Genomic DNA, 27759 nt, shown 5'->3' with positions numbered 1-27759 from the left:
GGACACAGGAAGGGGAGCATCACACACTGGGTCCTATTGTGGGGAGGGAGGGGGGAGGGATAGCATTAGGAGATATACCTAATGTAAATGATGAGTTAATGGGTGCAGCACACCAACATGGCACATGTATACATATGTAACAAACTTGCACGTTGTGCACATGTACCCTAGAACTTAAAGTATAATTAAAAAATAAAATAAAATAAAGTAAAATAAAATAATAAAATAAAATATAAAAAAATTAAAAAAAAGAAATTAACACAGGTACAATGCTACTCTAATAGTATTGGCACTAGTTAATACTACTACCAAAATCACTTTATTATAATTTCACCAAACTTCCCCTAAAATAGTTTCTGTTCCACAATCAAATTCAGGAAACCACACATTTTGTTGTCATGACTCCTTAGTCTCCTCTTCCTATATAAATTTTGAAACGATCCTAAATTTACAGAAAAATTACAAGAACAAAGAAATGTGTTTCCTGAATCATTTTTGAGACTGAGTTGTTGACATAATGGCCCATCATGTCCAAGTACTTCAGTGTTATTTCATCAAAAAAGGAATTCTTTCATGTAACCACCATATTTTTCCAGTTGTCGCAATCAAGTCCTTTAGAGCAAAATTATCCAGTCCAAAATCACATATTACATGTAATTGCCATATTGCCTTGGTCTTCTTTAATATGAAACAGTTTTTCAGTTTTTCCTTGATACATTGAAGAATACAGGTCAGTTATTTTGTAGAATGGCTTTCGGTTTGGGTATACATGATGCTTTTTCATCCAACTATAGTGGGAATATTACCAAAGTGATCTTGTATTCTTCTCATTACAACCAATCAAACAGAACATAACTTAGTTTTGTACCAATATTAGTGATGTCAATTTTGATAACATGATTAAGATAATATCTGAGAGGCTTATCCTATGTGAAGTTACTTTTTTTCTCTTTGTCATGCAAAAGTATTTTGGGGAGATAAATTATGTAGTGTTCTGTTCTATATAAAACTTTGAATTTATTCATGTATTTATTTACATCAGTATGAAATCATGGTTTTCTATTTTACCCAATATATTATAATCTGTTTCTATTACCATTAATTTTTAAAAACTTTTAATTCAGAATTAATTAGAGATTCAAAGGCAATTACGAAAAAAAAAAAAAACCCCACAGGAAGGCCCTGTGTATCCTTCATCCAGTTCCCTCCTGTGGTAGATCAAAACTGGGAAAGTGACATTAGTACAATTCACAAAACTTATTCAGATTTCACCAGTTTTACATGTGTGTATAGTTATCTGCAATGCTATTACTTGTGTAACTTCATATAACCATGAAAGCAATCAAGGCACAGAACTGTTCCATTAAACTGGGTTCCCTAGAATTACCCCTTTATAACCACCCCTACATCCTCTCCCCTGAAATCCAAAACCCCTGGCAACCATTAATCTAACTTCAATTTCTATATTATTTCCAGAACACTATATGAATGGAATAATAATGTATATAACTTTGTGAGATTAGCTTTTTATGCAGCATACTTCCCTTGAGATGGATCCCAAGTTGTTGCATATGTCAATAATTTGTTCATTTTCATTGTTGAGGAATAGTTTATGGCATGGATGTAGCACACTTTAATCACTTACCCACTGCTAGGGTTTGAATGCACGTGTCTCTCCAAAATTCGTATGTTGCAAATTAAACTTTAAGGTGATGGTATTAAGCGGTAGGGCCTTTGGGAGGTGATTAGGTCATGAGGGCTCTTTCCTCAGGGAAGGGATCAGTTTCCTTATAATAAGGTTTGAGGGGGCAGATTCAGGCCTTTTTGCCCTGCTTTCTGTCATGTGAGGATGCAGCAACAGGGGTTGTCTTTGAAGCAGAGAACCCTCGCCAGATGCCAAATCTGTTGGTACCTTGATCTTGGACTTCCCAGTCTTCGGAGCTGTGAGGAATATATATATTTAATCAATTATCCAGTCAGTATTTTGTTATAGCAGCACAAATTAAGACACTCACTGAAGGACATTGGGTTATTTTTGGTTTGAGCATATTATAAATAAAGCTGTTATGACCATTTATATACAGGTTTTTGTGTGAACCTAAGTTTTGATTTCTCTGTAATGTCCACTAATGCAATTGCTGGGCCATATGGTGAGTCCATTTTTAGTTTTTAAAGGAACTGCCAAACTATTTTCCAGAACAACTGTACTATTTTGCATCCCCACTGGCAATGTATGAGATATTCAGTTTCTCTACATTCTCATCAGCATTTACTGTTATCACTGTTTTTTATTTTGGCCATTCTCACAGGCATGTAGAAGTATCTCACTGTGGTTTTAATTTGCATTTTCTTAATGGCTAAAAATGTTGAATGACTTTTATGTATTTATTTGTCATCTGTATATCCTCTTTGGTGAAATATATGTTTAAATATCTTGTTCATTTTCTAATTGAATTGTTTCATTTTGGTGCTCATATTATTCTAGATTTTTTGGATTGGAGCTTCTTCAACCTGACTTCTACATCTTTTGGTCATGCCCCATCATTCTTCGAATACCTCTTACTTTCTGGGACAAGATATTCTAAGTTCATTGATTCCTGACTCACTTTGAATTTAAGCACATCTTTAAGAATTCCTAGTTCACTTCAGTGGAGAGTGACATTTAAAACCAAGAAATAAGCATCAGGTATGCCCATTGCTGCTGTGGTTCTCAGGCTATTTAAGTAGACAGAGCTATATATTTGCATATACATGTACACACACACACATACACACACACACACACACATACTGTGTATACTGTTTTACATATATATACATAGCAGTAGCAATCTCTTTGGTTTTGCTTTTTGAGGTTTCAGTTACCCACAGTCAACTTCAGTCTGAAAATATTAAATAGAAAATTCCAGAAATAACAATTCATATGTTTTAAATTGCACACTGTTTTGAGTAACCTGATGAAGTTGCACACTGCCCTGCACTATCCCTCTCAGGAGGTGACTCATCCCTTTGTCTAGCATATCCACCCTGTATATACTACCCACCTGATGGTCACTCAGTAGCTGTCTCGATTACCAGATCAACTGTCCTGGTATAGGGATCACAGTGCTTGTGTTCAGGGAACCCTTGTTTTATTTTTATTACAGTAAATTGCTGTAATTATTCTATTTCATCATTAGCTGTTAATCTCTTACTATGCTTGATTTGTGAATTAAACTTTATCATAGGTATGTATGTACAGGCAAAACAAGTATATACAGGGTTTGGTACTATCCATGGTTTCAGACAACCACTGGGGGACTTGAAACATATTTCCTGCAGATAAGGGGGAAGGACTACTGCACTTGCACATACACTCACATCTATATCTGTAATTATATATATGAATTCACACTTATATCTCCAATTGCAAGCTAGCACCACAGGATTTATTCTAGATTTTTCTATTTCATTATTTACAGCTTTCTTCTCTGATGGTAACTCCCATTATCTATACTATTTTGACTTAATCCCTTGCTATTGTCTGAAAGTTTACATCTCCCCCAAATTCACATGCTGAAACCTAATTTCCAATGTCATAGTATCTGGGCTGGAGCCTTTGGGAGGATATGCAGGTGAAGCCCTCATGAATGAGATTAGTGTCCTTTTAAAAGAGGTCCCAGAGAGTTATCTTGTCCTTTCTGCCATCTGAGGACAAGATGGCTGCCCATGAACCAGGAAGAAGATCCTCATCAGATGTCAAATCTGCTCGCATCTTGATCTTGGACTTCCCAGCTTCCAGAACTGTGATAAATACATTTCTGTTGTTTGCGAGACATATAGTTTATGGTATTTTGTTAGAGCAGCCTGAATGGACGAAGGCACTTCCTGAGTGAACCAATTTCTCATCACCACTGTTGCCCTCTCCAACACAAATTCCCTCATTTTGTTTCAGTTCTGACATGAGCACCACCTTGCACTTTCACTCAGGCTCTGGCCCCAGTCATGAGCTGCCTCTTCCTACCCTGGGTGGACATTCTCCTCATCTTGCTTGAATCTCTACCTGTAGCTTCAGGCTTTACATACCTTTTCCCTCCATGTCGAAGCCTTTCCTCCTCTCTCTCAAGCTCTGACACGCTGCACTTGGTTGCCACCTAGGCAACCCACCTGTGCTATGACACACGACGCTGGGTGTCAGTCAGTCAGTCAGTCATTCCTTTGACAAGCTTCTCCCTGTTCTGAAGCTCTCCTTACCCTGCTTGTGTTTACATACTTCAGCTGGGCTCTCTCCCTGACCAGAATTCCTCTTCAAATGCTTTGGTTCTTATACCCTGTGCTTTGCTGCAACAGCCTTACTCACTCCTCTCATGCTCTGGCATCCTGAGACAGCTTCTGCCTTCCAGTGTTGACCCTCTCTCTCCCTGTTTATTCTCTGACACCCTGCGTGGGAATGACCGCCTGCATGGAGGTCCATGTTTGGGCTCCAAATACTCCACAGTGAACTTTCCCCCATGCAGAAGTTCTCCTAATTTTTTTTTTTTTTTGAAGTATGGACTTTAATGTTTATTTACAGGACACTGCAAGATATGAAATTCCACATAGAAATAAGAAACCCATTCAGAGGACAAGCTTCATACAGTATGTACAGTTGGAACTGCTCAAATATAGTTTCAGTGTAAAAACTGCTACAATAAGAAACCACATTTAAAAAGAGTTCTTAGCAGAAAGACAGTAAGACAAAATACCAAATATAGTGCAAAACAAATACATACCTCAGCTACATGATCTAAAAGTTAAAGGTTACAGGAGTCCCACACTGAACTTGGAAGGTATAGCCTTCAGAGGTAGTCTCTGTCACAACATTTTGATCTTCCTCTTCCTTTACTGAGAAATTCTTCTCAATTAAGCTTAACAAAGCCTTATACACAGACTCATTTTCATGGTTTTGTAGAGCTTCAATGTGTCTAAGCCTCCACATTCTTCAATCATACTAAGTTTCTGTTTCACATAGTTTCTCAGCAGCCTGAAAGATGTTTGAAATGGCATTCAGGATAACCAGAATAATCTTGGTATCTTTGGAAGCTAAGAGGTTCATCAGTGGTGCTATTATACCACAATGAATGAGGTATACAACCTGTCCAACTGTTCCACCACTGGTATAGCTGGTCACGGCACATACAGCTTCCTTCTGTGTCTTAAAATCTGCCCTGGAGAGAATGTTGTGAGGAATGGGACTAATCCATGATTCACAAATTGCTGTATCTGGTCCTGATGGACAGCTGTGATGTTTGACATTGTCCATGTAACTTCCTTCTGAATGTTAGTTTTGGGGTTGATGAGCAGGCTGGGGAAGACGGCAAGTGCTCCTGCATTGATCACAACCTGAGTCTCTTCATCTGTACCAGTGACAATATTCCTTGTGGGTCTTAGTACAGGAGTCACAGTTGGCAATTCAGAAGCTCCTAGAAGCTTCACAAGTTGGGGCACAACTCCTGTTTTCAAGAACATGTCAATTCATTTATTTGGACCATCAGTAAGGTAGGAAGCAGTCCAACAGGTATCTGCTAATGCTTCTGGATCATCATGATGCAGGAGCCGAACTAAGGTAGGAAAAATTTGATCAACAGCATCTAACAGGAACAGGTATCTGTTAATACTTCTGGATCATCATGATGCAGGAGCCGAACTAAGGTAGGAAAAATTTGATCAACAGCATCTAACAGGGGTGCAGGATTATTGTAGCAGCAGACGATTGAAAGTGTCCAGGTAAGATGACATAAGTAACCACACACTAAAGATGACATATCGGGAACTGCAAGAAGAACCAAGAGTGGGTCAACTGCACCATACTTAATAACCAAGTCTCGGAAAACTAAACCATCACCTGCAGTGTTTCCTAGAGTCCATACTGCTTGTTCACTGATGTGAGCCTGGGGAGATGCCAACAGAGAAATGAATGCTGGGATGGCACCTCCATCTACCACAGCCTTAGTTTATTCTGATGTCCCAGAAGCAATGTTTGTGAGTGCCCAAGCAGATTCAAACTGAATAGGACTACAATCAGTTCTGCCCAAGAAGGACACAAATTTTGGAATCAAACCAGCCCAGATTATGTTGTCTGTGGGGGACTGTTTCTCTAGAAAGCAGTTTCACGGCAGCTTGAGTAGCTTGGAGCTGACTTTCCACATTATTGCTATTTGTGCTGTTGACAATGTCATCAACAGACCAATTTATAGTGCCCTGGTTTTTGAGGTTTTCCTCCAGTAGAGAAGCAGCAGCATCAGGAAATGAGCTTGCATTTCTCCTCTTGAGCATTTGGTCATCCTTCTTAGCTTTCCTCAGCTTCACATTGACTTCTATTCTGTGACACCTCATTTCTGTGCTGTCTTTTCACTTGTTCTTGAATCTGTTAAGTCAGGCAGCTGGTATATTAGCATTCTCGTTGGTAGACATGGTTATGAGGCAAAGGAAGGAAAGCTGCAAAGCCGGCTCAGGGTTCCACAGGAAACGATGCAGGGATCAGTGGCTGTGGGGCAGCTCCGCTCAAAGCGTCCACTTCGACTCAGCTCAAAGACAGTGTTGTTCTCCTGATCTTAATTATGGTCAGAAACCTCACCTCCTTCCCACCTCCAGGTAATCTGCTCGCTGGCTTATTTCTCTACTCCACAGGCTGGGCCCCCTTCCCAGGTAGACACTTTCTTCACCCTTCTCAGCCTCCAATGCTTCACGCCAGGCTGTCCTTCCCTGCACCATGGGGACACTCTCCTTTCCCTGCTTGGCTTTGGGCACATTGCTTGGGCTACTTTACTGTAGCTGTGCTCCACCCTAGCATCCAGTGCTTGGCCCACCTAATGGCTTTTGACCTGAATTGTTCAGTAAGAGAATGGAAGGCAAGAGAAAGAGATAGCATTTGATACCTAGAACACAGTATCAGGGAAATGGGAGTACAATACGAGGTAAATCCAAAAGGTATACTTGTGCATAGGAGGGGAACAGTGACTCTCATGGTTTCTCTGGAGCATCAAGCATATGAAGGGACTAGACTTGTTCGAGGTAAGGATACAAAGCTAAGTTGTAATGCTATCATGGAGGTCCTTCCATTGTTAGGAAACCATATTCCATTGCAGTAACTAGGTAGGTGATTAATACCATTGGTTTTATACTTCAGGTGATTAATTACATTGAAGTATGGAGAAGGTATAGGAAGAATAGAATACTATTAGAGTAATTCCTTTGAGAATTGAGAAATTGACCTGCTCCAAGGCTAAGGTAGAGGGCATGAGAGAAGCGATGCAGTTACATGACTTTAGCATTCGAGGATGCCAATCCAAGCCTGAGCTGCGTTGTGAAGGTCTGACATTGCACATGAGATAGGACTTTCATCAAACTAGCTGCCAGGTGTCTTGGCTTTTTGTTTTTTTGGATATTCTGGATGCTGTAGTTGTAAGTGCTGTAGTTGCCTCACCTAGATTCCTCCTTCAGGGCTGAAACACTAATTTCCCCACAGCCAGGATTTTTCTGTTGACTGCTCACAACTCTCCTCATAACCGCCCCAAGCTAAAAGAAGCTGCCATTGTTTAAGGTTATGCCTTCCCCTTCTGGAGGGGAAACCCACATTTAGTGAGTGATCCATGAGGGGAAACAAAACCCTGGCTCGCTTGTCTCACTCAATTCAGGGCAACTATGAAAGGCTATCACAGCTCCAGAGTTACCTTTGGTGGTTGGCTGAAGCCTCCTTTGGAATTCCATCATGATTCAAGTTTCCTTCTGACAATTCCTGCTTCCCTCATCCCTTCGTTGAGGCTTTGCTACATGCCTCAATATACCTCCTGCATGCAAATCTCCGAATCTCAAGTCTGTTTCTGAGAAACTCAATTTGAGACACATTTGGTCCCAAATGCCGATGTTAGTAATTATTCTCTAACATTAGTTAGCACCCGCTATTGTCATACATGCAGATATTAATTTAGACGCAATCGCACCTTCCAAAAGCATTTTATTCACTGTCAGGAGCTAGTTCAGACATTGAGGAAATCTAGTTCTTTAATGACTATACCTGATAAAAGTTGAAATAAGCTTTATCACTTACAGGTAGTGAAAATTTATTTTCTTCCTCTGAATCACTGTAGACATCATATAATGAATCACTTCCCATGTGACATGAATATGAATCATTTTCAGTGTGGTACTCAACTTCCAGGAGAGTCACGTCTACAGTCGTGCATGCCATAAAAGATGTCTACTTGTAAATAATATAGATTATATAATTTTTTACACATAAAGAATACTTTTATTGTTGTTGCTTATTTGCCTTTTTGTTTATTTGTTGGGGTATGGGGTGACAGAAATAAATTAGCGATAGGAGATTGAAAATACAAACTGCTTAAGAAACAGTTTGTGTTTAAAACATTACCAGATACACAGTAGGTATCAGTAAACATTCGTTAAATATAATAAAAGACCAGTAAATAAGTAATTAAATGTAATTTAACTTGTAGTCCATCGGAGCTCTGCAGGTAGGGAAAAAAAGGACAATGATAGGGGGTCTAGTGAAGACTTTAAATCATCAGGTGTCAATCTCAAGCTATTCTAACTGCATTAAACTGTATTTAAAATGTTTTGAGGTTCATTAGCATTTTTATTAATAAGGTGATACATTCTAACACTGAGTTAGCAGTTTGATTTAATACAAATAATAATTTTCAAAGAGTGGGGGCATTCATGGATTGTAAAGCCAAATAATTCAGTGGACATACAAATAATTCGACAAAAGAGAAACATTTTAGATTTATTTACCTACATAATGCAATATAGAGTCTCTCTTTCTCTCTCTCTTAAAAAATTTGCATTATCCCTCCCATTCTTGACGTCAAATTGAAAGTTAAACAGGGTCCCAGCATGCTGTCATGGTACAAAAGTCAGTTTGAAACCTTACCTGGCTATTCTCCAGCTGATACAATTCCTGGAGTACTCTCACTGATGGAGGAGAAGGGAAAGTACTGCTGTTGCTACCAGTTCTTTTTCACGGCTTGGAGAGATTTTCATGTCTGCTTTTGCTTTCACCTTCCCTCATTATTGCTTAGGAAAAGAATGACCAACAGTTTTGCTTGCCAGGAACTATCCCAGGGACTGCCCTAGTTGTAGTGTGGAAAATCCCATGTCCATGGGACAGAAGACACCCCTCAGTCTGTGACAAATTAGGACAGTTGGTCGCCCCAGTAATTAATGATCTTCTGATTAATTTTTATTAAATGAAAGTGATTTGATTAGTTATTGGTCTGGGCCAGATGAGGTCATTTTTTGCTTTGCTGTAGATCTTACGCGAGCAAGCCAGTGAGATGAAAAATGCTTCAGGACTGGGATGAATTCTTTACCCAAGCAAACAGATAAACAAAAGAGTGGTACTATTTTTTGGTATGTCAATAATCTCTGCTAGCCTTGTACTCAAGAAAGAAGAACTGAGTGGGGGTACTCTCAGAAGGCCTGAGAATCTTGAGGAAGAACGAGTTTTAAATTCGAGGTGTTTTGCTTTAGTTTGAGCCTAGGACAAGGTGGATTCTTAGAACAGCTTGGGAAGTCCCAGAAGATGAGCAAGAAATTAGTCAAGAAGCTAGGGATAAAGGAAACCAACAAATGTGAGTTTCAAAATACTTCCTCAGGAGGTTAGAGTAAATAGTTAGGATCATGTCTCATATTTCTTGGCCTTCTGTCTCCTTCTAACATGAAACTAATTGTCACTTTTTTTTAGCATACCTTTTTTTCCCCAGATTTTATTCAATAACATGCTGATGTGGCATATAATGTCTTTGATTCTATCTTAAGATTAAAGTTGAAAATGGAAACCAATTTCAACCAGCAGTGAGTAAAAATCTTTCAAACTTGAATAAGCTGTTGATAGAAATTTCCTGAAAATGTCAGCCTGTTTCAGTTCTGTTATGGGAGGTCAAGGAGATTTATGCATTCGGGTTGGACCCAAATGTGAAATGAGAGGTGGCAACACATACTTGGAGACTGGAGGGCTACAGAAGTAATCAGAATGTCAAAACCCCAAGAAAAGATGAAACCAAGGAGGACAGAATTAAGGTGCTTTAAGGACTTTCTTAGGACTTTCTTAATTAGTCTTAGGACTAATTAAGGACTTTCTTCTAGGGCTTAATTGTTTGAAAATTATATTTCAAACATATGAACGGAAGTTTCCTTCTTACAAAAGTGAAAAGAAGGAACGTATGTTTCCTTCTTACAAAAGTGAAAGTTATCTTCCATCTAGTTAACCCCTTGCCCCTCAGTATCTTCCTCACTCCATCAGGTAAAAAGTGGCAGATTGTTGCAGTTGATAGTGGTGGAATTTCCATCCCCAAGTGACAAGTCGGCAAAGAGTGAGAAGGGATGTTAGCCACCCTCCATTCAATCTTTGACATTTGTAGTGAGCATATTTTCAAAATGGAGGTCTGCCTGTATATATTGAAGTTTTCATCAATTCGTAACTCTCAGGTTAGCTGTTATAGTGATGATGGTCCAAGGTACCATTTCATTTTGCCTTTGTTAAAATAGAGATGATAAGACTGACGGAATGTACTCTGTGTCCATAAGACATCAAATTATAAAGAAGACCTAAGACCATGCCAGGCAAACTACCACTACACTTAAAAAAATAAACTCTATTCTAACTGCCACAAGGGTTTTCTTTTTCTCTAGCATCTAAACAAACACTGGCCTCAAGATAACCAATATTGAAACAATTGCATCTTACTGGCTGCAAGACACTAATTAAATAATCCTCCACACCTACCCCTGTTCTATGAGCCATAATTACAGCTTTGACTGGACAAGAGACTGATTTTAATAACTTTCTCCTGATAAGAGACCACTGACCACAGACTGGTTCTGGCCGGTTTACAGAGGCTGTGGCACTGAGCGCCTTTATGTCTTCTGTTTCACCTTTTGACATACAGGGCCTAAATATAATACATTTAATTGTTAAGTCTCCACCTCAAAGTGAACATGAGACATAGGCAACATGCATGTTTATATATTTAAAAGCATGTTTGCTTACTAAACATGCATGTTGTATATGTCCCATGTTCACTTTGATGTGAAAACTTAACCCACCTGCTTCAGAAATATGCATAGCTCATGTACTCCTTGCTTCAGGAATATTCGTAGTTCCTCCTATAACCTGTTGAATATGTATATTTGGCCAACTCATTCAGCATAAATTCCTGTTCCACCCTTACCTCCCTCAGAGTGCCTGCTTTTTATCTCTGCCAGAGGCTACGCTTCCCAGCCTGTCAAGAAGTCCAGCCTGCAGCTGTAACCCTTTATAAGAAATGAAGTTCTCCTTTCCAAATTTATGAACCTCAGGATTGTTTGTCTCCTATCACACTCAATATAAAATATCTGAATTCCTTATCTCAGTAAACAAAGCATCACATAATCTGGCCCTTGCCTGTTTCTCTTACATCATCTTACCTGTAAAGCTCCAGCCACACAGTTTTTTCTTTCTTTTTTGAATATGCTAAGCTAATGTCTATGGACCTTTGCAGTAACTTCAAGTGTTTCCTCTTAGAGCTCTTGGAATGACTGGGTCTTTTTTGTTAGTCACCGAGTCAGTCATTCTTTATCATCACAATATTTTAAGTTTCTGCAAGCCACCTTTCTAATATGGACATGTTTTCCTTGCTTATGTATTTATTTCTTATTGTCTGCTTTCACTCTTCAGCCAGACTGTCAGCTTCATGAAGGCAAGGGCTTGTTATCTTGTTCTGTGCACTAACCTCCATTTCTGGAATAGTGCCTAGCAAATAATAGGCACTCAGTGAATCTTTGTTAAAGTTATTGATTTTTATCTTCAAAGAGCTGACATATCTGGTTGTATATCAAATATAATAAATGAAAAGTTAAATACATACGGCAACAAACAGAAGAGATGTATATGTAAGTACTACATAAAGCATTGATTTTGTTAAAAATGAAAAGGTAGTAGGTTCTAAAAGCCAGTTTTGACTAAGGGAGGGCGGAAGTCACGGAGGTGAGGGGAAGACAGAGGAGGGAGGGAGAGCAGAACTAGTAGACAGAGGATTTGTGCACCAACTTGAGTGCTTGCACAAGTTTTGCAAAGGAGACCTAGCTTGCCCAAAGCTGAAATTCTCCAAAACTGGAGCTTGCAGGGAATGATAGTGGGCTGAAATATTTTGAGGTACAACTTTCCACTCCCAAAGAGGCTTGCTATACCCTCCCACTCCCCACTCTGGCCTTTCCTTGGCTTGGCTTTTTTTTTAGAAAAAAAAAAAAAAAAAACCAAAAACTAAGCAGGTTTCTTTAGAAAAAAAAGAGGAAGTTCATAAAGAGTGTTTGTGGTAGTAGGGGGTGGGGTGGAGTGAGGAGTGAGGAGGCCGTCACCTCCCATGGAATCCTTAGTCTTGGATTTGTAAACCACGCAAAGGGGCTGTTTTAGCACAGCTGCTAAAATAGGCCAGGCCTGCAGGATATGCGGGTATGTCTAGTTTCTACAGAACTTTTGTTTTTCTAAACTCTTTCTTCCTTTTCCCAAATCTGGCAAGCGTTAGTCATCTTCAACTCGGCAGAAACCCACAAGTGTGCGTGTGTAGCTCGGAGGCTTCAGCTGGGGCCCCGCCCTCGTCCTCGGGCTCACACTGACACACGCAGCCTAGACCTGGCCCGAGCGCGCCCCTGGCCTCGGCGTGGGTTCTCTCCAGCCGGGAGTCCCAGGGCCAGCTAGCCTCCTCCCCTAAAGGGGACGGCCCGTCAGCGCAGTGCCAGAGTCCAGCACCGGGAGGAAAGTTTCGGAGTGCGGAGGGAGTTGGGGTTGCCGGAGGAAGGGAGCGGGAGGAGAAGGATCTCCACTCCTAGTTTGTTCTGCCGTTGCCGCGTCCCAGGGACCCCTTGTCCCGAAGCGCACGGCAGCGGGGGGACTTCAGCCCTCCGGGCGGGGTGGGCTCCAGGTCCGGGTCCGAGGCGGGCGCTGGAGGCTCGGCCCGAGGCCGGAGAGGAACTTATCTCGCGAGCTGTCGCCGTGGGCCCGCATTGTCTGCAGGAACTCTCCGGAATCGGGAGGGGGAGGACTGGATTGCGCTTCCACTGGGATTCGTCAAGAGTTCCGGCGGCAGCTGCGGCGGTGGCGGAGACTGCCTTTGTCCTCTCAGGACCTCCCTCTCTCCCTCCCTCTGTCAGCTGGTGGGTCCCGTTGCCGCAGGCGCCGGCGCCTCAGCTGCTCGCCGCCCCCCACCCCAGAGTGCGTCCCGGGTGACTCCCGGCACCTTTGCGACCCTCCCGAGCTGAAGAGACTGCGAGCGGGAGGGATTCTCAGGCCCCCGGCCGCAGGATGGTGGCGGAGCGGTCCCGGGCCCGCAGCCTCGGGAGCTGGCTGTTCCCCGGGCTGTGGCTGTTGGCGCTCAGCGGTCCCGGGGGGCTGCTGCGCGCCCAGGAGCAGCCCTCCTGCAGAAGAGCCTTTGATCTCTACTTCGTCCTGGACAAGTGAGTGTGCGAGGGACGTCCAGGGTCTCCTGGTGACGGCTGCACTGGATCAGCTGGGGCTGAGGCTGAGATGCGTGTGCGCGCCCCGGGGAGTGGTGTTGGAAACCCGCGGAGGGGTGCCCTGTTGCTGTCTTCTTCCAAAGGGCAAGCGGTTCGGAGGCGGAGATCAGCGGGGTGGGAGGTAGTGATTGGAGCCGTAGGCTACTTGGCTCTTTGGGGAGTTAGGGTATTTACTGTTTGCCAGTCTTTGGGCCTCTTGGGAAATGGGAATGTGGCCTGTTGCGGGCCAGCTCCATCGGCCACTTAGTCCTTACCCACCTCCTCGACCCCCGCTCGTATGCAGGCTAAAGTTTGCCTGGTTTTATCCTAATCATAGCGCTTTCATTGGAGCCAGGAAAAGCCTAGGGTTAACATGCCCAATGTGGTTCGCATTTCCTGCGAAGTAAGGTTTCTGTGTTTACTCTGAAGAGCTGGGTTCCACTATAAACAATTAGCAGGCAGGTATTGCCCCCAGAAAATGAGCGGACTACTACTTCTTCTTCTTTTTTTTTTTTTTTTTTTTAGATGGAGTCTCGCTCTGGGTAGCACCAAAGTTTCAGCTACAGATACCCTTACTTAGCTTGACAAAGAGGCCAGGTGCCCCCATGTTCGTGACATTGAAGAAGGAACCATTTCAACATGTTTACTTTTCAGTTCCGTGTTTTGTTTCTCTGATCAGTTCAATTTCATCTTTCAGGTCTGGGAGTGTGGCAAATAACTGGATTGAAATTTACAATTTCGTCCAGCAACTTGCGGAGAGATTTGTGAGGTATCTTTCTTATTTTACTTTTCTAGGCAGTGGAGAAGTACAGCAAAGTGTGGAATTTCCCTTTTCTGAAACCTTTTATGGGAAAAACTTTTCCTGAAATGTTACTTTTAAGTGCCTCAAGGTCGTTATTGCACACATGGTGTTATTAGGACAGCCCTTCAATCCTTGAGGGATTATTTCATCTGGATCCCAGAAACTTGGCTCAGACTCCGAGGAAGCATCTTCAAATACTCTTCCAAATGTCTTTTTCTTTCTGAATTTTCATCTGTTTTGAATTTCAGTTATGCTTTCTCATAATTTATCACATTAAAAAATAAATTTTATGCGAATAGTATCCATAATATATTTTCCTTTCCACACATTTCTTAGCATTATAGAAGTCCTCATTAAAACAAACAAAAAGTGTTGGAAAACTTCAAATGAACATGTGTTAATAACCCACTACCAGAAAAGGCACTTGTGTGTGTGTTTAAAGCAACGACTTGTGTTTACACAATGTGTGGGTGTGTGGTTGGTTTAAAATTTAACTGTTCTATATATGCAATAAGCATCACCAGGAAAGACTGGTTTCCTCTCCTATAAAAAGCATTACTGGTATGAAATCCAGCTTACTCTCTTATTTAGAGGTAACTAGGAATTAGTGGCATCTCCGATTTAAAAATAACCTCAGAACACTAGGCTTTTGAGGCGTTGTTTTCCTTCTTTTTTTTTTTTTTTTTAAAGAAAAAATGCAATGAGCAAACACAAGTTTATCAAGATAATGGAAAGGACATGAATAGGAACTGTATCATTAAATATTGCTTCTTTCAGTCTTGTTAGCCCAAATGTTTTCTGTAAAACAGGCTTGGATGATCAAAACATTTTGAAAGTCATGTTGCAAGTAACTTCAAACAATCTGTAGAGGCCTAGGCAATCCTTGCTTTCAGTTATTGGCAGCAGTAAAGTTATCCCTATAAAAATGTATGCCTGTCCATGTTCAATCATCAGTCCCTTGCTTAAGAAGCCAAGTTTAACACTCATTTCTGGACAGGGTCTGAGGTAAAACTGTCTAGGAAAGAAAAACAAACAAGATCCTATATCCTTAAATGTCAAAGGCAGAACAAACAGTTGTTTATAAATTTTCTAATTTAATCCTTCAATGTGCAAAGTGTGTCATGTAGATTCTGATCAAAAGCAATGAATCACATCACTACAACATTTTAAAGAAGCAAGCTCTTATCTTACTCATTGATCTGGTTTTTAAGTTGGAATTCTATAATACACAGTTGTCTGGCTCAAGCCTAGTTGCTCAGTTACTAACAATATATTGTAGGAAGTGAATAAGGGGTGACTAATGAAGAGACTGACTTTTATAACATGTAGAAGCCTTTGAGAGCATTCTGGTTTTCAGTTTATAGATTCTAGTTTCATATCTTCAGTTTTGGACCTTAGTAATAGTTGCAGAGAGTGTCTGAGAAGCAAGAGCCATTCTGTGAGAGAAATGCCTAAAACTTGAAAGAAATAGCTGACTGGGGCACTTGTTGCCAATGGAAAATAGGATGCTTGAGACTTAGAAAATAAAAAATGCCTAAGCAGAAAGTGATTTATCAGTTTCTTTCACATTCTCCATGACTCTTTAAGTAGTCTTACTTCAGGATGACTTTTGTATAGACGCATATCACAGTTATGGTCATTAAGTCAAACTGGGTACTCTCCAGCCCTAAGTATTGATAACCATAATCACTTTGAAGGGCCTGGCCTCCTTTAAAGGAAATGTTGTAGAACACCAAGGGAAGAGGAATTTTCTATGAAAGAATTTTATATCAGCATAGAATTTATCTTTCCAGTTAGTCTTTTTCTAAATGCAAGTCCTTATTGGTCATGGAGGAGTATGTGAGTGCTGGGAAGCATTGACTAAATCCAACATGACTTATGCAACAATGTTAAGCAGAGTTCGTCTATTTACTTAGGAAATGCCATTTAAAAGAAGACTGGACCATTCAGGGAGACCAATTTTAAATGAAACTCCGTAACTATACATCTGTATTGTATCAGTATTTCTTTTTAAAAATGTTTTAACTGCCTCCTTTCTTATTTTGCAGCCCTGAAATGAGATTATCTTTCATTGTGTTTTCTTCTCAAGCAACTATTATTTTGCCATTAACTGGAGACAGGTTAGTGCATTATCGTTTCACTGCAGGCTTTTAGTAGAGATGAATTTTAAAGGCGTGATTGATATTTCCAAGTGGTGATTCAGGCCTCTCAGTGGAATCGAGCAGATGCACAGACAATTCAGTTCTCTAATAGAAGGGAAAGGAGGTATGAGTACTATAAAAGAGCAGTTAATCTGAAAATCAATATCATTTATAGTGGCTGTGGAATGTGCAGTGAGATCTAGATCCCTGTCTTAGTTGTATATTCACTACTTCCTACCTTCCCCGGCCTCTCTGTTACTGTAAGTAGTTCTGCATTTTTCTTGTTTAGACATAATATATTAATCAACCAGGAATTTGAAGAACATTGAGGGGGAGAAAGATATGGATCCTTTTGGATAATTTCCTAGATTCAGCAGACGTCCTGGATTTCTGGTCTTTTTCTGAGGTCCACTGATGCTGAATGTATTCACCTTTATAAAGGAACTTAGTATATATCAATATGTATATCAATATAACTCTATTATCTATCTATCTATCTGATCTCCTTAGTGCTTTTTAAAAGGTGTCTTTTTCCAAACCAATGTCACAGTGTTTCATAAGACCATTTCTATGTCATTCATACAGTGTCAATGACAAGTTAGAAATAGTCATTGACATATTTTATGTTCTTTTTATTGTTTGAGACAGAGTCTCATTCTGTTGCCCAGGCTGGAGTGCAGTGATGCTATCTTGGCTCACTGCAGCCCCCACCTCCCAGGTTCAAGCAATTCTCATCCTTCAGCCTCCCGAGTAGCCGGGATTATAGACACATGCCACCACACCTGGCCAATTTTTATATTTTTTTAGTTGAGATAGGGGTTTTACCATATTGGCCAAGCTGATCTTGAACTCCCGACCTCAAGAGATCTGCCTGCCTTGATCTCCCAAAGTGCTGGGATTATAGGTGTGAGCCACCACACCCCACCTCACTGACATATTTTAAAGAATGGGATCCATAGTGGGAGGGAGCTTTCATTCTTCATTTTTATGTCTACTTTATTTAACACAGAGTATGTAAGCTAGTTTTTGGCCAATAAATTCTTGTTGAATGAATGAATGAGTGGTTTCTTGTTATTTTGAAATAAAATTTCTCCGAACTGTAGTTTTAGCAAGGGAAGCTGGTATACTTTGTTTTGCATAATATGTGAATTTCTGAAAAGTTAACTGTAAAAACAGTTTTTTTGTAAATTAAATTTTCCCTTGAAAAGGTCAAGAAAGATATTATGATATCTAAAGAAACGGGGGGAGAGAGCTTGTTTATAATTCACTTAATTGATTTAGAAAATTATCCATATAAGATTTTAATCTTTGTGCTTTTAGTTTTCCTTTTCCTAGAGAGGAAATCTCTCTGCAGATGCTGAGTGCAGCCTAGGATCTTGTCTTCCCATTGATACTTCTCCTTTCTTTCTTTTTTTTTTAAATTTAATTTTATTTTAATTTTAAGTTCTGGGAAAAATGTGCAGGGCATGCAGGTTTGTTACATAGGTAAATGTGTGCCATGCTGGTTTACTGCATCTATCAACCCATCCCATGCATTAGCTATTTATCCTGATGCTCTTTCTCCCCTGCAGCCCCCACAGGCCCCAGTGTGCATTGCTCCCCTCCCTGTGTTCATATGTTCTCATTGTTCAGCTCCCACTTACAAGAACATGCTGTGTTTGGTTTTCTGTTCATGTGTTGGTTTGCTGAGGATAATGGCCCTCCTTACTTTCTTGCGTGGATGTGAATCTTATCAGGAGCCTGAGCCATGGTAGTCCACAACCCATGTATGGCAGCTTTCTACACCCAGTGATTTAACAGTTCTTGCCTTTAGGAAAATAAATTTTCTCCATTGCCTAGCTTAATTTCCAAAGAAACAGCTTTGGATCCAGCCTATCCAAAGAAAAAAAAAAAAAAGAACCATTTTAACATTTATGGCATTCCTATATATAGAAAAACACTTAGCACCATGCCAGACTTGTAGAAACTCTCAGTCATTGATAGCTGCAAACATTGTGCCAGGTTCTTTGCTAGACACTTTGCATACAGTTCCTCAGCACTTTGAAAATGAAGTTTAGGTCACTGGGTGACCAGATTGGTGTTGCTTAGACATGCATGGAAGGGGTTTAAATCTTTAACCTGCGTTAGTGATTTTTCTTTCATCAGTGGTTGAATCTAATAAGGGAGACACTGAAATAGGTTACAGAAGAGGCCTTTCTTTCAAGAGGCAGCATAATGTTGCAGCTAAGAGTCACTAGACCGAATCCACCTGCATGTAAATCCTGGCTTTCCAATTTACTAGCCAAATGGTTAAGGACAAGTTGCTTAACCTCTGTATGCCTCTTGTTTTTCCATCTATGTAATGACGGCAATGATGAAGATGATGCTAGTAATACCTACCCCATAAAATTGTTACATGTATGAAGGTTGATGAATGTGAAGTATTTAGAACAGAGTCTCGTATATAAGTTTTCAAGAGATAAGGGCTTTATCACTATTATTATCATCTGGAGCTAGGCAGTATACAGTATTTTAATGATCAGACAAGAATCATGCTTACATAAAGAAAATATTGCCCTGCTTAAAAGGATTTATAATATTCCAAGAGGAATTTTAATAACACTATTTGCAAATTGTTTTATACATAGTTGGTTCCTCCGTCTCTTCCTAAATATAAAAACTTGAAGTTTTAATAAATTTCGCTATTTGTGGCATTTTTAACTAGTTTGGGGTGGCAGAAAATAACACTGAGAATGCCTAGGCTAGTGTTCCAGTTTGCCACTGACTGATTTGTAAACTTGGGGCAAATTGTATATCAGTGTATCAGTTTTTATGTCCATGAAATGCAGGACATAAAATCTGCCATGTTTTCTTAGAGTTATTGTGAAGATCAAAATAAGATAATGCATATAAAGTTACTTTCTATAGCATAGAACAACCTCCAATAAAGGACATTATTTTCTTCTTCTATATTGCTGTTTTACTAATTTTATTTAATTAAATCAGTAACTTCTCAAGATTCTATGGTCCTCTATATTTGGATATAGGGTCACTTTTCTTCCATTACACACTTCTAAGTGTGAAGAAACAATTTGCATGTTATATGCAGATCAGTAAACAGATGTTTCCACAACTATTGTGAATCTTTGTTTCAAAGCCTAGAAATTGGAATTCTACATACAAACTATTAATATCTTGATGTCATGTATTACCCTCACAAATAGATCAGAGTGTGTGAGGAAAGCAAAGGTTAAGCAAAGAAAACCAAAGGTTAAGCACTGCAGGTTTCACAATTTTGTTTCTAGCACTCATAATTCTTCACAGTCTTGGTAAATAGGTAGCTCTTCATGTTTCTCAGAGTGTTGCTAAAGATTCTCAGTAGAGATGAAGCAAGATTAGAAGGTAGTAAATACATACCACAGGGCTGTGTCTTCTGTCACGCTTTCAGCATGGTATCCGGTACTATGTAAATGTATGAATAAAGTAATAAACATGCCAAGAAATGATGTTATGCATTTTATATACTCATAACTTAAAAACCTTATTCTTTTCAATACTTTAATTTGAAACACTCCCTTCTTTTCTCTTGCTCTCATGATTTTTACCCTCCATATATCTGTTAGGCCATTCATCCACCTACCCACCCACCTACCTAAAGACTTGCTTATCTTATATTCAATGCATTGAGTACTGTGAAACCTGGGGTACCACAAAGATAAGTAATCTAGTGTGAGTGTGAGTAGAGGGATACATATACACATAAATAGCCCAGGGATGTATTATAGGGTTAGGTAAGAGAAAAATGCCAAGTGTTGATTCAGTATGAAAATACCCAGCCTTTCAATAGTAGAGAATTTGGAATCAAGACTAATAAAAAAGTATTTTTAGTTATTATTTTGCATAATTGGGGATAGTGAATTAAACTCAGTTCTATATTATGCTAATAGTGTAACAGAGATTTAGTTGAAAACGTTTATTGAACAATTATTATGCATCAGGCAGTGTGCTAAATACTTTCCATGCATTGCTTCACTTAATCCTTATATGAACTTCATGTAATAGATACTGTTATTACTTCAACTTCACAAATGAAGAAATCAAAACTGACAATGAAAAAGCTGCTTGTACAAGCACACACAGTTAACAAGTTGCAAGCAGTATATTGGCTACAATAATCTTTTAAAGTTAAAGCAGATATTCCACTCTCATGCTTAAAACAATCTAATCACTTAGACTGGACAGCCAGTGTTTCCCAAAGGCCTAAACGCCCCATCCTAGTGCCCCAGCCAGTCCTCTGCTGCAACATCGTGTGGCACAGTCTAGCTCAAGTGGTCTTCTTTCCATTCCCTGAACAGACCGAGCTAGTTTCCACATTAGGACCTTTCTCTGCTGTAGATCTGCCCCTAGCTGGCTCATTCTCGTCATTTAGGTTTCATCTCACATGTCACCTTTTCTGAGAAGCCTTGCCTGGCCACCAGGTCTAAAGGAACCCCACCTCTCCTCCCCAGTAATCTCTTACAATACTGTATTTGGTTATCACATTTTCAAGTTGTCCTGTTAGTTAATTTATTTTTATCTTAATAACTCTAATGTAAACATGAAAGCAGGAGTCGTCATTTGTCTTGTTCCCTCATGTATCCCAATACCTAGAACAGAGCCTGATGCTCAGGAGATGCTCAATAAATATTTGTTGAATGAGTGATTGAGCTGATATGACTTCAGAACCTTAGTTATTGGCTGCCATCATAGATTGTCTTTTTTGTGAGTATACCACATAATAAATAATTTTATATTTGCTATTTTTCTTATTCCTACTCTTACAAATCAGTTATAAATATTTACAACTCCCTTTCATTACACTTGCCCCCAAATTGAAAATATCCTGTACTTGTTTGACCTGAGCACAATAATGAATTACTGGGGGAAAAAAATGTTCCATAGGCAAACTTGTAGGAAATTATAGAAAAGTCACTTAATTAATTTTGAACAATATACACATTTCTATTATTTGAATTTTTTTTCTAATTTTCTCTAATTTCTTAATTAGAATTTTTTTTTCTAATTTCTTAAAAGCTGAATTAAAATTTTACTTGTGGAAAAATTGTTCTTTATATATAGTAAGTAACTTATTAATTGCTACATTCTTTTTAGAGGAAACTTGGTAGTTTCTATAAAAGTCTAGAAGGTTCCTATCAGTAAGTCTACTTTTTGGGACTAGGTCCTACTGAAATACTAGCATTAGCATGGAAAGGTAGGGCTATATACAAAATTGGATACTGCAGCATTGTACATAATAGTGAAAAACTGTATTCAATCTAAATGCTTATCAATTGATGATACTATAGTTAAATTAGAACATATACATAGGATGGAATACTATGCAGTTATTAAGAAATCAATACATATTTTCAAGAAAATCTATAGGAGATATATAAAGTGTAAAAGCAAGTTGCAGATACTCAGTATGATTTTATTATTATAAGATAAAAAGAAAACAAAATCCTTAACTGTTCATATGTTGGGGGGTGTATGTGATTGAAGATGCATGAAAAGAAGTCTAGAGAACATACAGCAAATTGTTAACAATGACACTGTCTTAGGCATGATATTGAAGGTGGGAAAATCCTTCACAATTTTAATTTATATATATATGTGGTTTGATTTTATTTCAATAAGAATGTATTATTTATAAAAAAAGAATGCTGAAATTAATGTTACTATCTTGGAATCAAAATGGAATTCACAGGTTGGAAACAAGAAGCATTCAGGAATAGAGCATATTCAACCATTACTATGGAGAGTCCTGAGGTTTTCTGTTAATGAAAAGACCGGGATTGGACCTTGGGCGGAACAGGCATAGGAGCTACATACTAGCTGTGTGACTTCTGACAAATTACTTAACCTCTTGCTGCCCAATTCCTGGGCCAGTTAATAAGAGTGAATTATTCCTACCATACAGCAATCTTGAGATAAGGAAACGTGTATAATGCATGAGAAGGACTAACTATGGTTCTGACGTGTAAGAAGAACACAATGGGTATTTATAACTTTATCAATTCACTTTTATTTCTTTGCTTCTATCACCTATCTGCAACTACCTTTTAATTTTTTCTCATTTATAATTTTTCATTTTCCTTTTCTTCTTCTTGTTTTGATGATTGGCTAGGAAGGAGGCCAAGGCTAACATGGGGTTTGGTAGTTATCAGTGGACACCATCCTTATTTTCATCATGATGTGCCAGGATTCGAACAGATGTTTAAAGAAATCAAAGGACTATGCTCAAAGTGACACTGCTAAGCAGCTAGAGCCAGGGTTCACACCCAGGCCTGTTCTGAGCATGAGTACTTCACCACCACACTGTACTCACACTCTCTAGGTTCCCCTTCTCCAGGTTTCACATTTGTCAGAATTTGTCACAACTCAAAAACATCGTCATTCTCTAAATTTATTCTATTCTTAAAAACTAGCGAGGGGGTGAAAAGATGAGACAATAGTTGGGTTAGCTTAAAAAAAAAAAATTCCATTAGGGAAGTATTTACTCCTGTTTTTAAAAGTCTGTTTTGGCCACTCCTTGTGCTAACCCTGACGGGTCCAGGCAGGGGAGCAACTCAGATTCCAGTGATGGACATGTTAGCGGTCACTTTCACTGAAGTCCCACATTGTTTTATGAGTATGTTCTAGAAAATTAAGTACACTGTTACTCATGCCTGGGAGACAGACCTGGCATATGGAAGTGGTAAAATGTAGGGGTCGATTTTTTCATGATTTAGTAAGGCATTAAGTGGGAAAATGGAGTAAAAATATGCAAAATGCAGCAGGCCTGAACTTCAGGTGTGAACTGAGTACCACACTTTCGTAGGTGCAGGCCAAATTGGAGAACACTTCTGACAAAATTCAGATTCTACAGGGTATTTCGTGAGCAGATATTTCTGGATCTATGACTGCTACCTTGGATTCGCTGGTCTGGACTCTGGACCACAGAAACCTTGGCATATGTTGGCATTAGAATGACATGTTAAATAAACAAAAGCATATTTTTACATAAACTATGGTAAGATATGGCTAACACCCATTATTTCCCAGGATTATAGAGTGTATTAGTAATGTGTATTTTTAGAAAAAATCTTTCACTCTTTGAAACCTTTAAACAATTTTTAAGTTGAGGAACTCAGTGAGAACAAATTACTTGTTAGAGGTTCATCTGTTAAGCAGTATGTAGTGCAGTAGTATATAGTAACACAGTTAAATAGAGCAGATATATGTGAATGAACATATTTCTCTTAATACAGTTTTTCTCTATTTTTCTCGGGTTAATTTTGTGGTTTATTAATGGAAGGAGACAATAGAAGTATCAAAGTTTATTGAGCAGGTACTATATATTAGATATTTTACTAAATTCTTCATATGCAATATCTCAGGTAAAGTACAATTGTAAGTGAATTCTAAGTGAATTATAAATGATTAGTAATTTTGTATAGTCATAAATAACATCTTGAGAACATTTTTGTTTCATATTCTACTCAATCTATTAAATTTTACCCTAAAAGAAACATTTCAATTGGATGCTATTAACTGACTAATTATCATAAAATCCTTATGTATTACTACATTTTGTTTTGGAATTACTGTTTATTTCAAGCACATTAAGTCTCTGGCTAATAATCTATTGAGAGTAATGAAAAGAATTTACTTAGGATATAAATACCTATAGCATTCCTGCAATTATATAAATTGGCATTTGACAACATGAGTGTGTGAGTCTTTTTGTTTTAGTGGTAGATTATGTCTTTGGTGGCTTCCAATAAAGCATAGAATACACACGCACGCGTGCGCACGCACACACACACACACTTTTTACTTTTTAAAATCTGGGGCTAGGCCTGTGATTTATTTACTTCAATCAGTAGAATGCAGCAAACATGAACATGAAACTGCCAGTTTCAGTTTCAGGCTTAAGATTTATTAAAGCATGGTAGTTTCCTCTATCGTTTTCTTGGAAACCATCTGCCATATGAAAACTTTGACTACTCTGAAACCACCATGCTAGGGAGAAGCCCAACCTAGCCATGTGGAGAAACCATGTGGAGGAGAATCAAGACTGGTCAACAGTCCTAGCTGAGCTCCTAGGCAATAGCCAGTATCAGCACTGGCACCAACTTGTTAACCATGCGAAGACATTCCGCTTCTAGCCATTTCAGTGGCTCAACTGGCGGCATGTGAAGCCTGAGAACTGCTCATTCAATGCACAGTGCCATGAGAAACAATCAATTCTGCGGATAGCACTAATTTTGGGGTACACTAGACTCCCCTTATCTGAAGGAGATCTGTTCCAAGAACCCCAGTTGATGCCTGAAACAACAGGTAGTGCCAAACCCTATATATGTGGTGTATTTTTCTATACATACTTATGATAAAACTTAAGTTATAAATTAGGCACAGTAAGAGATTAACAACCATAACTAATAACCAAATAGGACATTTATAACAATATACTGTAATGAATCCTTACAGTGGCCCCATGGGGGAGAGATTTATATTCCTATTTTATAAATGAAGAAACAAGGTTGAGCTTGGAACTAATCTCTCTTCTGCCTATAAGCTCATGTAAATCTTCATCCATACCATCCCAGAAACTATTCATGGTTTAAGAGATTATCCTATTTACCCAAAACTCTTACACAGAAGCAATGACTGGCAAAATAGGTAATGCAGAACGCATTCCCATAACACAAGAATGTTTTAAAATTAGGTTAGATCCGAGGTTCTTAATCCTGGCAGCACATTAGAATACTCTGGGGAGTTTTCAAAGGCCAGTGATAACCCTGACCCATCACAAACCAGTGAAGTAGAATCTCTTCAAATAGAGTCCAGAAGAGTTTTCGAAAATCCCCTCATGATTCCAGTGTACAGCCAGGGTGGAGAACCACAGTGCATCTATAGAGCTTTATGTGAGTGACTCCTGGACTGAGTGCGAGGAATTCTCACATCACTGTGTAGAATCACAGTGTTCACATATAACAGATGCTCAACAGATGAATATAGACTCATTGACTGAAACCCTGAAAGAGCTTTGAAATCTGGAAAGTTAAGATGATGTGCATTGGAAAGTTCAAGTACTGTACAGACACATCATAGAAAGAAAAACTAGGAGATACTGAAAATAAAATTATGGCTTCATTGTTAGTTGGTCAATTTAGGATTCTCTGCAAACTATTTTATGACACCATGATTTCAGCCTATCTTTATTTTAGTTATAATGCCATGCATACCTTCCACATACAAAGTGTTTCAGAGAAAAGTCACTGATATAGTACAGTGCATGGCAGTTGTGGTGGCTATTTTCCCTTCCCTTCCTCACTCCTCTCCTCCCCTCTCCTTCCCTTCCCTGCTCTTCTCAGCAAAGAAATTAGGGAGATACAAACAGAGCTGAAAGTGAAAATTTCATACATTAAAAAATTAGCCAAGGCTGGACATCACGGCTGAAGTGTGTAATTCCAGCACTTTGGAACGTCAAGATGAGAGGATTGCCTGAGACCAGGAGTTCAAGACCAGCCTGAGCAATATAGTGAGACCGCATCTCTACAGAAAATTTAAAAGTAGCCTGGCGTAATGGCATATGCCTGTAGTCTCCACTACTTGGGAGACTGAGGTGGGAGGGTTGCTTGAGTCCAGGGCTTTGAAGTTGCAGTGAGCTATGACTGTGTCAGTGCACTCCAGCCTGGGTGACAGAGTGAAACCCTGTCTCCAATATATATAAAGCCTCTAAATGAAAACAAGGAAAACACCATATATATATGGCGTTTGTGTGTCTCCTCTTTCTCTTCCTCTTTTCCCCTCCAGTTGATAATGGAATTTGGTGCCCCGATTCTCAATTAAAAAAAACCCAGGGCTTTAATATAACATTTTGTTTGTTCAATTCCTGTCTCTTTCAAAAAAGTATTTGAGGCTGCATAGAAATTAAGAGTGTTGCAGAAAATTAATAAAATATAAAAAGAAGAGTGCTAAGATTTTGGAAAAGGGGGTGAAACACTATGATAACCACAGGAACTTAACAGAATTGTGTGAATGAGTAGGAAATTTACTGTGGGCTTCCCCAGTAGTCAGTGCAAGAAATAAGTTTGCATGGTTGTCAAGTGCTGAAAAGAGGAAGTACATAGCAACTACTTAGGGGTGACAAAGAAATTTCTGCTTTGAGATGTTATAGGGAATGATGCGTGTTATGACAGCAACATCCTTGACAACTGCTTCACAACAAATACAAAGTAGTTTCAATATTGCTTTTCCGTGTAGTTGAAGACGTAACTTTAAAGCCGAACTCAGTGAAGCTGATCTTCTAAGATGTTGAATTCCAGGAGTTGAACTTATCTTTATAACATAACCTTTCTTTCTTCTTCTTCTTAAAATTTTAGTCATTTTCTCCCTTGCTTTCATTTAGAGGCTTTTTTTTTTTTTTTTTTTTAACATTACAGTGTGGATGAATGATTTCTGTTTTTAACCTACCACATTATTTTGCTTTTTGCCCGTTAACTGTTTACCAGTTGAAAAACTTAATATTTATTTTTAGTTGCTTGGGATTCTTTGAGGGTCTGAGATCTGTCTTCCCTGTCTTGTTTTGACCTTTGTTTCCCCTAAAGTGACACCTTGTTGATTGATAAGAGGCTGACAGACTTCAGGTAGTTACCCTGAAGGGAGTACAAGGCCAGGACTCACATGTGTTTTTCTTGGCTACGGAAAAGGGGCACTTTCCTCTTAGGATCATGCAGCTGGCTGCAAAAGTAATGATGGGATTAAGTGGAGCTTGGAATCTTATGGTGCAGGTATAGGTATGGATAGAAAAACCACAAAGTACTCTCTCTTCCAGTGTAATAAGCTAGCACATACCTGCCTGTACCAAAAAAAACCTTGAATCCACGTTTGGCAAGTTCCTTTAGCTTAAAGTCTTGTGCTGGTGTTGTCTGGGCCGCAGCAGCAATTGTGAGCTGATTTGAACTGAATGGAGAAGTCTGTCTTGTGCAAAATCTGTTTGTGTAAACTTGCATTTCACTTGTTGGCAGCAAACATTAATGCTTGAGGACACACTGCCACTCATCTCTGAGAAGCACCAAATATTTGACTTTTATCTGCATTCAGACAGAATCAATTTCAAGTTGTTTCTGTAGCTACCAAACATAAATATTTTAGATAAAACAAGCTTATGAATTACATAACTTATGCTATCATATTATAATTTTTTTATGGTATATTGAAAAATTTATTGAACACTTACTTTGCAAATGACATTAAAATAAGTACAGAGCAGGGGAATACATCATAAATAAAAGACAC

General features: G+C 39.0%; 1 protein-coding gene and 1 pseudogene across 4 annotated transcripts in view; one reads left to right on the top strand and one right to left on the bottom strand.

The window, feature by feature from the left end:
* Positions 1 to 4765: 4765 nt before the first annotated feature.
* Positions 4766 to 6432, bottom strand: LOC105529144 (annotated as a pseudogene).
* Positions 6433 to 12394: 5962 nt separating this feature from the next.
* Positions 12395 to 27759, top strand: part of ANTXR2 (anthrax toxin receptor 2) — a 163367-nt gene continuing 148002 nt past the window's right edge. For 2 of the 4 annotated variants that reach the window (XM_011966228.1, XM_011966230.1), the window contains exons 1-3: positions 12550 to 13473; positions 14210 to 14281; positions 16363 to 16434. In XM_011966228.1, coding sequence (XP_011821618.1) covers positions 13322 to 13473; positions 14210 to 14281; positions 16363 to 16434 — 296 coding nt within the window. In that variant the 5' untranslated portion in view covers positions 12550 to 13321. Of the gene's footprint in view, positions 12473 to 12543; positions 13474 to 14209; positions 14282 to 16362; positions 16435 to 27759 lie in introns of those variants that run through there. The other 2 variants (XM_011966229.1, XM_011966227.1) reach the window with 2 other exon arrangements.

This window comes from Mandrillus leucophaeus, unplaced genomic scaffold, assembly GCF_000951045.1.
Source record: "Mandrillus leucophaeus isolate KB7577 unplaced genomic scaffold, Mleu.le_1.0 Scaffold75, whole genome shotgun sequence".
Classification (NCBI taxonomy): domain Eukaryota; kingdom Metazoa; phylum Chordata; class Mammalia; order Primates; family Cercopithecidae; genus Mandrillus; species Mandrillus leucophaeus.
The sequence above is the reverse complement of the archived record's forward strand: the minus strand, read 5'-3'. Positions and strand labels throughout refer to the sequence as shown.